The 15,769-nt window shown below is 45.6% G+C and overlaps 1 protein-coding gene across 2 annotated transcripts; it reads right to left on the bottom strand.

The window, feature by feature from the left end:
* Positions 1-1,162: 1,162 nt before the first annotated feature.
* Positions 1,163-14,699, bottom strand: LOC136107120 (purine nucleoside phosphorylase-like). Of its 2 annotated transcripts, none has more exons than XM_065847936.2 (6): positions 14,530-14,699; positions 11,095-11,264; positions 10,716-10,819; positions 9,178-9,353; positions 6,157-6,347; positions 1,163-5,260 (listed from the first exon to the last, which is right to left on the bottom strand). In XM_065847936.2, exons 1-6 carry the CDS (start codon positions 14,550-14,552, stop codon positions 5,043-5,045), a joined length of 882 nt encoding a protein of 293 aa, XP_065704008.1. In that variant the 5' UTR covers positions 14,553-14,699; the 3' UTR covers positions 1,163-5,042. The 2 variants fall into 2 exon arrangements, with proteins under 2 accessions (XP_065704008.1, XP_071670334.1); XM_071814233.1 differs by lacking the exon at positions 14,530-14,699 and adding an exon at positions 11,433-11,588.
* Between the last annotated feature and the right edge of the window lie 1,070 nt (positions 14,700-15,769).

The raw sequence follows: 15,769 nt of genomic DNA, 5'->3' as shown, positions 1-15,769 counted from the left end.
TAATTAAAGATGAGAAGAAGGCAGAAAAGTTTAGATGTGCACAGAGCAGGGACATAGTTGGTGGCAGGCAGCTGCGGGGAGTTCTTGGGGGGACTGCTCATCCTGCTGGGTGCTGGCGCCTCTTGTTCTTTGTCTCTTGGCTACGAGAAAAGGGGGTGCTTATCCCAAATCACAGAGCCCACAGCCCTTTTCTGGGAGGAAGCTTGAGGAGTGGGAGATGTGCCCAGGCTTGGCTTTAATGCCATGGGGAGCTGGGGCAGGGCAGGATGCCAGACTCAGGCCATGGGAAGGCAGATGCTGTGCCACTGTCCCATGGGGTAGCCAGGCTGGGACCCAGCACAGCAGGACAACCTCCCTGCTGCACAACACAGCCAACAAGCACACACAGGGACACCGAACAGTGTCCCAGGTACTCAGTTCACATTTCTGGGGTTTGGCATGGAAGTGAGTCCTAAAAAACTTATTTTTCCCTTTATTGGAGCACAATTTTCCTCAGCAGAGCCTGTTGCTTTTCCAGCCCCGTCCCTCCAGAGCAAAGTCTTCCTGGGGGCAGAGAGTGGACACCCACTACCCTGCCACGCAGGACTGGGTTTAGACATGTGTCCCCACACGTACCTGGCCTGGGGAGAGAAGGGGGACAGGGCAGCATTGGAGCCCCAGCACTGGTCCAGCATCCACTCTATTGGGAGCAGAGCCCCAGCCCACAGTGGGGTGGCTCTGGGACAACAGCCTGACACTGTCCCCCTGCTCCAGGACATGCACCTCTCCACTGATGAAGACACCAGGTTTCTCCAAGTTGGGACCTGAGAGTGAAATGTGGGCTCCAGCAGTGCCCTGAACCCACTCCCTGCTGTCCCTGGGGACAAAGCACCCAGGCGGCAAGAGCGGCTCATGACTTCAGAAGGGCTCTGCTAAGATTGAGAGAGTTTTAGAGAGCAGGCTGTGAAGCGTTACTCAAGGAAGGCAAATGATGGTTGTCCTTTGGTTTAAAGCCATTTCCCAGCATGGGTGTCCAGGCTTCGGGCATGGCAGGAGAGGACATTCCTTCTGCAAGAGAAAAGGCTGGATGGTCCCCTCCAGCCTTCACCCATGTTCTGGCTCTTAAACCAACTCATCTCTGAAAGTGCCATGAGATCTTTGAAATAACAGACCATCACGCTGCTTACAGAATCAGGCTTTAATTCAGTAATGAAATGAGATCAGCCAGATGCCATGACCTGCATTGCTCCTCCTTCAGCATGGCAGGGAAGAGTTTAATTCTTTCCAGCACATGAAATCCTTGCAGGGAAAGCCTAAAGCATTTGGGAAAACAGAAAGACCCACACACCATAGCAAAACCCCTTTAATTCAACTGCAGGTTTTCAGTAAAGAGAAATGTCTAAGGGAATTTTGATAACTTGAAGGCAAAGAATATGTTGAGCTGCTGAGCTGAGACAGTGCATTTTTTTTAAAAAAGGTTTTTCCATTTACTTTTATGTAGAAAAGTGCGCAAACGGCAAATCTCATGTAAAAGAGAGTCTGGGAAACCAAGCCTTGTAAAGCAAACGGGATAGAGCCGACAATGAGATTTGTCTGGGGCTTGGTTGCAGGGCTGTTTCTCAGATAACAGCTTAAAAACTTAGAGTATGGTCCAGCCAAGGGTTTTATCAGAGGTTTGCCCTCTTAACATCAGGCTTCTATGTGAATCACACATGAGGGCATTGATACAACACCTCCATCTTCCCCAGAGGACTGGAAGCAGCAGAAGTCCATGACCTGATAAGTTTGCCATGCACTCTGCCAGAAGGCACCAAGAGCACAAAATAAAAGGCACAGGATTGAGTGACGGTGCTATGTCCCACAGAAAGTCCTGTGAGCAGCATCAAGGAAACCACATTCTGCCTCTGGTGCAGAGGACTTGCCATTCCAATACCCCCACAGCGCATCACAGCCTTCAGCTGCTCAGAAGTTAGTTGAAGTCGTTTCATTCTTGCTATTTCTTCATCTGAGAGTTCCCCAGCCCAGCAGGATCAGTGAGAAATACCTGTGCAAAGTCCTGGACAAATCCTGACCCTGATTATCCTGAGCTTTGAGCCCTGCTGCTCTGGTCCCCAGGGCTGCTCTCCAGCCCAGAGCTGGATGCAGGGGACTCCTTCCTCTCTAACCCATGGTGTTGGCTGAGTAGACAAAACCACTTTTTTTCCAGGTTTTATTTCCTCCCAGTTTCTTCCCTACATATCTTCCCCCACTTGCACCACTGTAATTCAGTTTTTTAAAACTCATCAGCAGTAAAGTAAAAATAATAATAATATAAGACTCTCCAAAACAAGATGAACCCACTTGTTAACTCTATTTCCCCTCTTTCCCCTAAAGCATGAACAAGATCCCTTCCAAGGTCACCAGGGCATCTTCCTTATCATTTACAGGGCCAAAAATCGGGATGTTACAGGGCTCAAATGCTATTTAGAAAATGTTCCTTTAGAAACAAACATGATTTCCCAAAGATTCAGTTGCATGGTGATATTCAGATTAAATTTCAAGTTGTATTTAAGGTGTATTCAGATACAAGTGCAGAGCCTGGTTTTCATGCTCTGCCTCTGGTTCAACTGGAGAGAGGAGCAGACCCACCTGCTGAAAGCAGGTGCCAAGATCCTCCTCATCACCCCCAGCCTGGTTTGAGAAGTATCAGCCCAACCGGGGGTTTTTGGGATGCTTCCCTCCATGCTGCAGCCCAGCCAGACTCTGATTGAGTCCACTGAAACCCCAGCTTCAGCTCCTCCGGCTGCTCTGTAGTTACAGCTAGCTGCACAGCTGTCTTTACTCACACTTGAGACTTTGTATTTACCAGCTATTAATTAGATGAATGTTAAGCACCATTTTCTAGGCAGGGGAAATTACCTGTTCTCTCTCCACCCTGTAACAAGCCCATACTGGGACAAATCTGAAAAGGGAGCAGGTAGAAGTGTTTCCTTCTTGCTTTGCACATCTGCCACTTTTCCCATTTCACTGCTTCTGCTGTCACTGCTGACAAGCACTTCACTCCCGCTGGACCTGAAAAAGGAGCAGCCTTGTGGAAGGCGGAGCTGGAGTCTCTCTGCCTTTGCATGTCACCAGCAGAGCTGGTCCCCGAGACCATCTCAACAGTCAGAGCCACCAAACGGAAAGGCCTGCTGTCTCACAGGGCTCCTCCGAGCACCGAGAGCTGCTGAACAAGTGGCTTGGCCATTAGAGCACAGGCAACAAATCCTCCTCCTACAGAAGCCTGCAAGACCAGGCTGGGCAGGTATTTGTCAGGACTGACCAGAGATTACCCCGCACAGAAGAAGAGGGATGGGGTGTCCACCCCAAGATCTCCCCTGTGTCTGAAGTGCTACTGTTTCATGGAAAACATGCATAGCACAACTCTGTTCCTCCTAGTGGCAACATTTGCACCATAAATACAGCAGCTGACACCAGTAATTGTAGCACAAAGGGCTTCAAGGAAATACCCATCTGGAAAAAAAAAAAAAAAAGTCACCAGGCTACAAGGTCCTTCTGCACCCAGAGCTGAAGAAATGTCACAAAGGCTGAAGGCTGCAGTGGAGGGCGAACATCGATGATAAACAACTGATCAGCTAAATTTAGGAAGGCAGTTTGGGAGCTCTCCATGATCAGTTGGGTGTCTTCAGTTCAGAGCACTGTGTTAACTGAAAACATTTAGCTATGACAGTGATGGGCTTTATAGAGATCTCCAAGATAAATGAAGGGAAAAGGTTACCTCATAATTACAGTCACTGTTTCACACCCAGTTACATATGCAGCTCAGCTTGCCCTTCGGGAACAATGAATAATGCACCATTCTGATGAACAGTCACACTTCCTTGTTAGACCACCAGCATGCTGGTAGAAGAAAGCATGGTGGCCTCTCCTGTTTGTCCTTTACTCACTGTTAGGCTCAATTTCTCCATATAAGAGGACCACAAAAGTCAGAAAAACATACCCATTCCAAAATGATTTTCACAGTAATTTCATGTCTCTGAACTCCAACCAACCATTGGTGCTCTTACATCTGCTGGTGGGGTGAAACGCTGGTTCATACTGTGATATCTCTGTCATGGGACACCAAAAGGCAACGAGTCTCCAGTGCAAGTGGTTCAAGCTGCTGATGTCCAAGACACACAGACACAAGGAACAAAGCCAGGCAGAGCTGGACCTGGATCGTGTTTAGAGCTTGGCCACTTTCACACGGTGGACACACAAGTCATGTCTTGTACCTGAGCTGCACTTTCACCCCCTGTAAAACAGGGTGATAGTGATTCAAGGGTGGAAACAAGAGAGGCATGAGGGGGTGTTTGGGACATGCTGAATTGTAGTGAACAGCTGGTCATGAAGAGCCAAGAAGTGAGCGGGGCTTTCTGGTGAGACATTCAGGAATGGTAAGGGAACACCACCCCATGCATGGGGATGCAGTGGTTTTCAAAGCTGTAAAGTCACTTGCAGCCTGCCTGCTCTGCAGCATTGCTTGTTCCAGACAGCTCTCATCTTTAGTCTGCCCCATTTTATGTATCCAGATCCTCATCCAAAACTCCAAGTCTTTTCATAGGCTTCTGCTAGTTTCAGATCAGGTCCTATCAAAGCATTCTTAGCAGCCACCAAGCCCTGCGACCAGCTCTTGACATGGCTCACAGCACAGGGGCTCAGTGTGGTGGGGGAGCAGAGACTGAAGGTGCTGCAGAGACACAAGTACCACAGCTGAGAAACACCAAACACTTTGCAACAAAACAAGAGGGAACTGGAGCCCACAGTACTGAGGGGCTCATTGCCAACACATGGGTTTGGGAATCTGCCAGAGGTCAGACCCTGTTTAAGTGCTAGAAAGCTGTTCTGGTCACTGGATGCTAACTGGGAGATCATTCTGGTTAAATTCAAAGCAAACCTCTGCACTTGCTCAGCAAAAATACAGGGACAAAGATCAAAAGGTCTATTCAAATCAGGAGAGCAGAAGGAGACAGTCTCACCCACAACTCTCCCCCAGCACTTGCCAGCATTCAGACATTATGGTATGAATGATAAGTGGCCAGAAGTCAGGGAGAGTTTGCGCTTTCCCCCAGCTTGCCAAGCAGGTGTGTGACCAGTTTCTGCAGGGCTTCAGCCCGGACCACCGAGACACGCAGGACTTCCTCGTGGTTGGCTTTCTCGTGACTGTCATAGCTGGTCACCACTTTGTTGGTGATGAGGGAGATCCCAAGGACTCTGAGGCCACAATGCCTGGCTACAATTACTTCTGGAACAGTGCTCATGCCTACAGTAAGAGAGGGAAGGCCCAGGATGAGTGAGGATTTACACCAAAACAAGATCTCTCCAAAGCTGGAAACCCTGATTGTACCTTCAGCACATGCCATTGTCTCATTCTCCCCCAGCTCTCTATTTCTGAACCATGTAATAGTTCAAGGCAGTGACACTTATAAGGCTGTAATAGTTACAACCCTGCTCAGCACAATAAACTTCCCACATTTGATTCCTATGCGCTATGTCTCTCTCCCCTCAAGATGTGTCAGACTGCTTGCAGCCCTGCTAAGAGAAGTACTGAAGTGCTGTGTCATTTGGCTCTTCGTCGACTGAAAAAAAGCAAATTGCAAAGAAAAATGGCTTTGTGGGAAGCTGAGCTCCTTTCCTCACACAACACAAACCTGCAGATACTAATGAATGGATCTCCGTGAGATGCTTCAATGGCCCAGGAGTCAAGCTTGAGGAATGATATGGATGATAATGCTTATCCTCTTCATATACAGCTGGGGAGGTATCCATAAATTAACATCCCTAAACAATCAACACTTGTGGAGGGCTGCTTTGTAGGGAAGAGGCCCAGTGAAAATCCTTGCAGTGTCAGAATTTAATATGATGATAGAAAAGGACTACGTCTTATTGGGGCTTACTCAGCCCTGCTGAAGTTGAGCCATCTGAGCATGGGAGTTTTGTGTTCGGGAAACAAACAACATTGTGTTGGGATCCCTGTTCTGGGCAGCCACAAAGACACAGACCCTCTGCAGATCCATCCTAGGAGCTGTGCTAAAGCCACCACGGAACTAAGCAGAAATACACAGAGCTCATTTCTCCAGGCCCAGCAGACTGAAAAAAGTCAGCCTGTAGCAGAACTAAATGTTTAATCCATGTGCCCAGCCAAGCCTACCAGCTTACCCACAGCATCCGCTCCCAGCGCCTGCAGCATGCGGCACTCGGCAATGGTTTCGTAGCAGGGACCAGGCAGCAGACAGTACACCCCTTCTCGAATGAAGCTCAGAAAGCCCAGCTCCTGTGCGCTCTCCATTGCCAGACCAAGCAGATCTTGTTCATAAGCATCTGACATGGAGGGAAACCTCACCCCAAACCTGCAAGGCAACAAAGAGTACAGCTGTGGTGATATTGCTACCACTACGTTCCCTCCATCAGAGTTCAGGGATGATCATCCTTTGGAGAAAAGGGAAATGTTAAGGGCAGACCTGCTATAGATGCAGCCTGTCTCATCCCAGCCTCATCATGAGATACTTCTGCCACCATGACATTCCTGCTAAATCTAATCACCTGAGACACTCAGCATGCAGAGCTCATGGCTGTGGGAAGGTCTGGCACTGTGTTCCTGCTGCACAAACCCTCAGGAACTGTCTTTCCAAGGTCCCTGTATGCAGGGAGCACTAATGGTCAATTCTCTTCCCAATAACTTCCCACAGTGACTTTTAAACATTGTCCAGACAGCTGCTGCCCTTTGCTTCTCCTGCACAAGTCTGTAGACAGGCTCCCTGTGGCACCAAGTCCCAGCAGCTGTCCCCAGTGACAGGGTTTGCACAGGGCCTGATGGAGCATCAGTCACAACATTTAAGACTCAGGCAGCTACTAAAACAGGCTCATGACCAGGGATGCCCCGTACCACAGCAGCAAGGGCTGTCCCACCCCTGTGTTGACAGGCACATGCTCAAAACACAGAGTTGGCTGCACTGGACAAATCTCATGAGATTTGAGTCTTTCCCCCATTACATTTCTACATTAGACCAGCTTGAAGGGCCTCAAGGAATGACTCTCTTGGCAAGGCAGATGAACAAAGCTTGCTAGTCAGAAAATACAACTCAGGAAAGAGCATCCAGCTCTGCACTTGGTTTCTGGCACAGTAAAATCAGGCCAAGCACAAGCTTGGAGACTCTTCTAGGACAAAAGTGCAATCCAATTGCCAGTTTGAGATGCCCCAGCAGGTTCTACATGCCTCTCAGCTGCCTGTCCAGATCCTGCAGGTCTCATATTGCACCTGCCAGCCCCAGAGAATGGGTATTGGATACTCAGTAGAACATCAGATGGTATGAAATGTCTACATTAAGGCAATGGCATCCTATTCCAGGTGTCCTCCTTTGTGGGAAAAATGGGAAGACTAGCACATGTTGGATCTCCAGGGCTGTATTTTAGGTAGCCTTCATCCTGTGCTTCAAGGCTGGGTCTCTTGCTTGCTTTGGATCTTAAGATAAGAGCTCAGTTTTGTTCCTGACTGAGCAAAACATACTATTGATTTGAGTAGAGCAGAAGAATATGGCCAAGACTGGTGTGCTGCTGCTGAGAAAATCTGAAAAATAAACTGCCAGCCATATCTACCAACTCAGTTCAGTAGGAGTGGACCAGGTCCCTCATCTAGGCTATTAAAGTTCCTGCTTGTTTTCATGTTCTTCCAGCTGAATGTTTAGGGCAGTAGGTGGTTTATTTAACATTTATAAACACTAAAATGTTATATAAACAAAAACCAAGCTTTTCCATCTGGTCTGAGGTAATAAGTATTCATCACCATGAAAATTGCTTCTCTCTCCTGAAGGATGGCCAGCAACGCGGAAGCCAATCTCTAATTTATTAAATTCAGTCCTCAGATTCTCACAGTATATTTCCTTTCCACATCACTTCATTGCCTCTGGTTTTACTCTGCTGTGCTTAGATAAATCCTTCCTGGTAGCTGAGCTAGACTGGATTTTAGGAGGACTTTGCTCAGCTAAAGCTCTGCAATGCTTTGAAAGTTGATTCATAAAGACCTTTTGCCCATGTTGATGCCTTGGTCAGCAGTACAAGAGTCACCTCCCAGAGCACTGCAGCCTTCCCTGGGAAGCTGCTCTTGGGAGGCAGCGAGACAGCTACACTGCCTTTGAACCTTGTCCAGACACAGTTAATGTTTGGTTGGCATTTCTCCTCCTGGTCCTGAGTGACTGTGCAGGTCCAGAGAACTTAAAACACTTCTCCATGTGGCTTCTGTGCTTTTGATCCTTCTTTCCTCCAACTCACAACACTACCTATGAAGATGTAAAGGTGTTCTGCTTCAGATGGGTACTGTCCTCTTGCCATTTATTTCTCCCGAGGCATTTGCTAGCACCTTTCAGACTTCTTCAGAAGCAGGAGCCAGGTCTGGTGTTATATCAGGAAAGAAATAACTAACTGGAAGCCAGGTAGACCACCTTACTCTCAGCCAGAACTTTCTTTTTGGAAAGGTCCCAGGACAGTCCAGATGCCTGCCCTGTAAACACATCCTTTTTCAAGATGAAGAAAGAGCTGTTGAAAAATGCTGGCTGGAGACACAGGAGTTCACCAGATTGCTCAATGAAGAGGAACCAGCAGAGAGAGGGACAGACAAGAAGAGACAGCACTGGGTCTCTTTAGCAGATGGTACGTCTGGTCATGTCAGGAGAAAGATCAGAAGCCTACTTTCATAAAACAAAACCTTCTGGAGTTTTGCATATAAACTCCTTATAGGCTTGCAAGAGCAAGCACTAGCCAAGGAAGGATACTGGGGCAGGCAGGGCAGGTGGCACAGCACACAGCTACTGCTGTGACTTTACCCTCAGGGGTACCTGGATCCAAACTTGACCTCAGTATGTATTTGCCAGCAGGCACAACTGGCAATCCTAGCCTGAGGCTGGAGGAATAAAGGATTAATTGGTAACATGGGGGCTGAGGGGTCAGCCAGGGACTAGTAAAGATCTGTTCAGCTACAGCACCACTTGAACTCCAGTGTTGGATAACAGGAGATAAATCAGGACAGGAGCAAAAGCCAGTAACGGAGCTGTGTTGGAAGACTAAACAACCTGCCATGCAGCTGCTTTAAGGCAGTGACACAAATCCTTCATTAAAACCTCAGAAATATTGTTCTGCTCCTGCATGCCAATTTTGCCCAGTTCTGGGATGGGTGATGCTTCTTACCTCTCATCATTGGGTCCACGCAGTGGATTCTGCCCTCCCAAGCCAAATGTGCTGATGTGGTCTCTAATGAGCATGAGGTCCCCCACTTGGAAGTGGGGGTTCAGTCCCCCAGCAGCATTGGTGACAATCAAGATCTCCACACCCAGGAGAAAGAAGACCCTGACAGGAAAGGTGACCTGCAAGAACCAAAGGCACATATGTGACGAGTATCACAAGTAGTAGACAGCTGCTACTACTACATTTGTAGTATCACAATTCGTGGACAGCTTACATGACGCAGAGAAGGGTCTATGAGACTACAAGAAGACAAAACTTTTTCTCCAATTTTAAATATTCCTCTAATTTAAATAGAAAGAATTTTAGTTTTGTTTAAACATATTAAAATCTAATCTCAAAATGAATACCATTAATATTCAAGCAGAGATTTCCTACAGTTGCACTAAGGTCAAATAAATGCAGTACAAAAAGAATATGCAGATAATTTTTCCTCACAGCCAAAGCCTCGCAGAGATCAAACCACTGTGCTGATTGAAGTAACTACTTAATGCTCATGGACTTGAGTGTAATTGATAAACCAGCTTTTTACAGCAATGATGCATTTTGCAGAAGCAGATAGATTCTTTTATTCATTTCATTTTATCCATGTTAGTTCACTTCAGTGACCTGCTCATGCAAAATTAAGGAACTACTGGGAACTGGAAAAAAAATTTTAAAAGCTTGATTTTGAAAAGTCTGGAAGGAATTGGGAGGATCTGCTACCTCTAAATGCCAAAGAAGCTGTAGGCAGAAAATTTGCTAACTATGGACATCACTTCTTTAAGAAATTAGTTAATTTTAAAAGAGAAACATGTTTTGATATACCTAGTATTGCATCAACTGCATTAATTTATTTTTTCTATGGAAAGTTGAGTGTTTCCAAGCATTACAGTTTACATCCAAATGCAAACTGACCTCAGCCACGAATAAAACCTCAAAGCTATCCAAATAAAAAACAGCCAAAATAATCAGCCAGTAAATAACAAATACTATTGGTGTTTGCAACATAAACATATATACATGCATGTTAGGTAATACTTGAATATTCACATAGTTCTGTATGTTAACTGGTAAAGTATACCAAGTTACACTAGCCAGGGAGTTTTTTCTAGGTAAAAAAGAGCTGTAAACTCTATAAATGCAAAAGACCATTAACATAAATTATTCCTATAACTCAGTTTCCTGATTGCTGATTTAAATCTTTATTAAAATGAGTTAAAGCATGTAAATCAATCTGCCTTGTATGAAATACTGTTTTGCTCTGTGACTACAGCAGGACCAGTCACTTTGTATGGCTGCACAGCATCAGCTTCACCTGGCAGAAGCCAACTACCTCTGTTTGAACTCCCCATTCTACTTTTTGTAGAGAAATCTAAAACCTAAACAAGATCCTTTGCAAGAGCCATGTAAGTTCATTGCAGGAGGTAACCTCCCACAGTCACTTTCGCATCTTTTACAACATATTTCCCCTCACATGAATGATTTTCTCAAGCAGAACTCACCATGCTGACAGAGAATCCTTCGTAATAGTGGAAACGTCCCTGCATACACACGCAGGGTTGTCCATTCAGCTCCCCAAACACCAATCTGCCAGCATGCCCTACAACTGGAAATTAATAAAATGTCATTCTCAGTACAGGTCTCGAGGTGTTCAGCTTTAGAGGGATTTGTCAGTTGATGGTTCTGCATTACAGTGGGGCCAAGTGCTGTGAAACCTGGAGCTGAAAGTTTAATACCACACCACAGAAATATATGGGTTTTTTTACTGTGAACACACATTTCACCACTGAGGGACTGAGACCAGTGCCAAGTGGGGCACGTTGTCTTGAGTTCTCTCTCTGCAAGGCTTTTGCAGGTTGCTGATGGACGGGTTGTGCTAACCTGTGCTCCGTGGGAAATGAGGGATGTCCTCATACTGAAAGACTGTTTTGTTATCCAGCGCATCGGCCAGGCCTCCCAGTCCAGATCCACAGATGATGGCGATCTTTGGGCGCTGGGCGGTACGGGCACGTAACCAGTCTGCCGTTTCCTTGTACACCTCATAGCTATTTCTGCAAAAGGAGAAGAGGTCAGTGAGGCTATCAACCCACCCAAAGAACAAGCTTCAGAGGATAAAAGTCCTGAAAAGCTGTAAAGAAAAACAAATTTCATTAAAAGTAAAATAATAGGAGCTTCATTGGTATTATTGAAGATGTTTCACTTTTAATCTCATATTTTACCTTGGCCACAGGCAAAGCATTTGAATCCTCTTAGCTGGTTTCATTCTACAGTGGAGAACTGGCTAATGATACCTAGATCACAGACATGTCACAAGGTATAACCATTCCAGCTTCTGATGGGCTCCGGTCTCTCCTGAGTTACTGAAAGAATGCAAAAGTTCAGTTAGACAGAGAAATTGCAGCTTGTATGTGCGTACATGAGAATGTCCAACCTCTGATGGGGAAAAACACAAGAGGACACAGGCCAAGGGCACCTGTACAGCACAGCTGGGGTGTTGTGCTCATGAAGGAGTAGACACCATCCTCTGCAGTAGGTGGATTACTGGGACACGGGACAAGCATCTTCTACAGAAATGGAGAACACAATCTTCATAAGATTTGAGTGCCATCAGCTCTCAGTGCTTCCATCTGGGGCTGGTAATACATCTCAAACATCCACTTCCTTCCTACCTTGTGGTTTCAGCACAGGAGGCTAAACATGAGGATCTCGTTCATCCTCTCCCACAGGCTGTGGGTGTGACCCACAGCCTCATCCTAGGCAAGAGGCCCAAGGACATCAGTCTATGTCAAAACAGAAATTTAGAACAGGAATTTGGGCTCCTGGGCTTACATGATCTCATTTAAGAGCAGGACTGCTCAAATGCCTTGGCAAAAAAACTCTCTTATCCAGTACAGAGGCACATTGAAAGAAGGTGGGATAGAAGTTGGCATTGCACTGCCTGTTGTGTATCTGTCTCCTGGGAAGAGAAAGGACTTCAACTTTCAGGGCTGTCAGCCCAGTATTCATCAGGTGCATTAATCACAGTTTTAGAACATAATCAATAGCAGAATGATCCCATAATCCTGTTTCCAATAGGACAAAGCAGGTATCTTATAAAAGTCAATATCAAGGCTGATTGGAAGCTCTCTTCAAAAGCAAGAGCACTGACAGCATTTCTTGATGGCGACTCAACCGTTATCACTGATGAGTAGAATTAGAGACTGTATATGGTGGAGAAGTGGGTCACGGAGTGAACCAACATTGGCAGGGGCAGCAGGTCCTCTATATGAAAAGCTGATCTGCTTACTAAGGCGTGAGAGAATCAGATAGCAAGAGGTTGAAGGTGATGTAAAACTGACTGGAGAAGATGCTCATAAGCAGCCACAGCCTGCTTTTTTTTCATTTTTTAATCAAGTCTCTTGTTTCCAGAGGTGCAAACCTCAGTCATGTTGTGATTGTGCTGTCTGCAGCCTTACGGGACACACAGAAAAGCTTCCAAAGTGGTGCTGTACACTCCAGGAGGTCTCAGACCATTGATGAAGAGGATTCGGCTGTCAGCATACAACTGGTTCTTCTAACTGGAACATCATATACTCAAAGAAACTCAATTCCATGTTTTTTGTTTCTTTATAATGAAATGATCAGTAGTTATCGCACAGGTATCTTCTGTGAGCTTTTCATTCTCCTTGCTGTCCAGCTCCTGCTGTATGTCCTGTCCAACATCTGATACATCCAGCTCATGGTCTAGTTACAAACTGATGTCAAAAATACCTCACTATGTCAGAAACTTGTGATCAATGAGAAGAAACAACTTCCACATGCACAAATTAAAATGAAGAGTCATGCTTAGCTGAAATACTTTTCAAAGGAAAAGTCTGGAAATGAGAAAGTTTATTTACCATAGCATATTTTTGCATTTTCCATGTGTACCAAGAGCTCCTGAAATAAATAAAAGCTATGGAAGCAACATTAATGAAGCCTGCACTTGACTATATTATCCCTTGCTGTCAGATAAAAGCTTTAGAAATGCTTTACATACATTAACAAATGATTCTCCCCGAATTTCTCTGATGAATAACTATAATCCTCGTTTACAAATTAGAGGGAACTAAGAGAATTTAAATGTAATATCTATGCTTTTGACATACCTGTGGCAGTAATGAGAAAAGAATGAGGTCACCAAGATCTGCTCTTCCTCGTAACCATTAATCCTCCCCTTTTTTTTCCCAGTATTTTTTTTAAAAGGCACATACATTCTTGCAAAATAACAATAAGGAATGGATATTACTCCTATATCCCCCAAAATTTTAGGAGCGTGGGATGAACTCCATTCAATGTCTGCTGACAGAGCTGTGCTGAGTTTGAGGGCCTTTTTTTCTTCTAAACAAAAGACATTAAAACACCAAAAGGAGTTTCAGTGAGTACAGAGGGACCTTGCAGAGCCCCCTCCATCCCAAAGCTTTTGGACACACCTGAGCTGTTCCCAGGGTCGAGAGCATAAAGATGCCAAAATTAATCTGCAGTGCCCTCCTTGCAATATTTAGTTCTCAGAAATCTTCCAGCAAAGGGGACCAGCAGGCATAGATAAGTTCCAAATGCAAAGAAGATACCTGCTCAGTGGGAGCTGAGGGGAGGTTTGACCCATGGGTCACCAAATGCAGCATTTAGCCTGGAACTGCATGAGCCGGAGGTCTGTGCAAGCTTTTTGACAGCCTGAATTAATACATGTAGCACAAGGCGCCCTGTAGCTACTCTATCTCCAACAAAGCACACCTAATAATAGTGCTCAGTAGCGTCATTTTGGATTAAATCACAGGATCAGCTGAAAACACAATCCCCTTCATTGTGGTTGCTGTCATCCGCTGGAGAAACACATCTGTTGCAAAACACAGGACTGTCACCAGTGACAGATCTTCCATGGCATGAAAAAAATCCCCACCTTCATTGTGCTTCTAGGTTGGTCGAAAGCAAAATCTATGTATAAAGCAGATACATGCCAATAAACAGATAAAACATCATGTTTCAGAGAAGGGCACGCCACCATACGTATTGGCAGAGTATGCCTCTCCAAAACACAAAATCTGCCTTTTTTGGCCCATAACCTCTCCCAAGGTCACCTGCTCCTTGCTATATTTCATAATACCAGCACCTGACACAGGCAGATGGCCAGATTCCTCTTCAGTAATAAGACATTTACTTCTGAGCAGCCCTTGTTTGACATTAAGCACACAGGAGGAAAAAAAAAAAGGAGGAAAAGAAGGCGAGGAAAAGCGATGCAATTCCACCGGCCCCTTCCAGCTTGGATGTCTGTGCATCCCCTATTTCACAGCACCTTACCTGTCTTCCTCAGCATAGGCCATCCTCCTCCTCTCTGCTTAACCCACAGAAGGGGATGGTTGCTGGAAATGGAGCTGCAGGGTTTCAATTAACCAGAGAGCAGAGGCCCAGTGAACCTGCAAGAGCTGCTGCTGTCTCTGGCACTGAGTCAGGGAGGTGTGTCCCGGCTTCTCTATGCTTTTCCCCTGAGCATCTCTAATCCCCGAGTAGGAGGGGCATGTTCAGGACAACTGCTTTTCCGGCCTCACCCCCATGACACACATGTTCTGGAGCTCTGCAGAAAGTTTACACGCGTGCTTCACAATGCAGATGGAGCCTAGAACGTTCACATGTCCACGCACAACTTTCCAGATAGGAGCAGCTGACAAGGGATCTGCAGAGATGTGCACACTCGTGTATCAACTGCGAACCGACCAGCAGCTGGAGTCACCTGCTTGTTTGCAATTCAAACGTTTAAGCATGCCAACTCTGCAGGGTGACCTGCACCACCTACTACTGCAACAGGCAACAAGGTAATTCCCATATCTCACATAGTTCTCTTGCCATTCTTTCATGGGAAGCAGCGGTGAGGTCCCATTAGCTTCCCCCAGTTGTTTTTTTTTGCTCACATTTAATTGCCTCACCCATCTCAAAATGAAATACTGCCTGCAGATATGCTAAGCCTCTGTTCAGCTGATTCCATTATGGAAGATATAAGGAAAAAAACCATCAGGGGTCCCACCATCTGCCCCTCTGATTTTTAGCTCTGTTCAATATGGAAATGAAGCTTACACCAACCTTGCCATGTCCTTGCAACACTGTCTCATCCCAACAACTGATGTGAACCACATTTTACAGAGCCATAAATGTGTTTTAGACAATTGAGTGCCAAAAAAATTCAAGCAAGTCTGTGATAAGTAGAGACCTTACATGCCCCAGGTAAAAGGCTACAGCTACACTCACAGCTTACCAGATCCAGAAGGGACACAAGGGACTAGAATTTATAAATATCCCCAGCTGAGAGAAAACCTCAATTAGAAGTTTTAAATCCCTAGACAAAACACCCAGACATTTAAAAAATTAGAAAAATCCAGTGGCATCAGTTTCAGGCCTCATAATATTTCTTATTACTTCCATTCACATTTGCTTGATGGTCTTCAAGACCTAACATCAAACATCCCCTTGGTTGCCCCAGGAAACTCAGACAACATCAAAGTCAAACAAGATGATAAACACAGCCAGAAAAACCTGGACATTTTTA

The sequence above is a fragment of the Patagioenas fasciata genome, chromosome 13 (assembly GCF_037038585.1).
Source record: "Patagioenas fasciata isolate bPatFas1 chromosome 13, bPatFas1.hap1, whole genome shotgun sequence".
In the NCBI taxonomy this organism is placed as follows: domain Eukaryota; kingdom Metazoa; phylum Chordata; class Aves; order Columbiformes; family Columbidae; genus Patagioenas; species Patagioenas fasciata.
The sequence above is the reverse complement of the archived record's forward strand: the minus strand, read 5'-3'. Positions and strand labels throughout refer to the sequence as shown.

What these genes read in the sequence shown, in the direction of transcription:
- LOC136107120 (XM_071814233.1), bottom strand. Translation starts at nt 11,476, where the DNA reads ATGAAACCAGCTAAGAGGATTCAAATGCTTTGCCTGTGGCCAAG. An exon ending in CGTGGACCCAATGATGAGAG is followed by an intron (nt 6,348 to 9,177) that starts GTAAGAAGCATC and finishes GTTGCCTTGCAG; the next exon opens with GTTTGGGGTGAGGTTTCCCT. An exon ending in GCTGGGAGCGGATGCTGTGG is followed by an intron (nt 5,261 to 6,156) that starts GTAAGCTGGTAG and finishes CTCTTACTGTAG; the next exon opens with GCATGAGCACTGTTCCAGAA.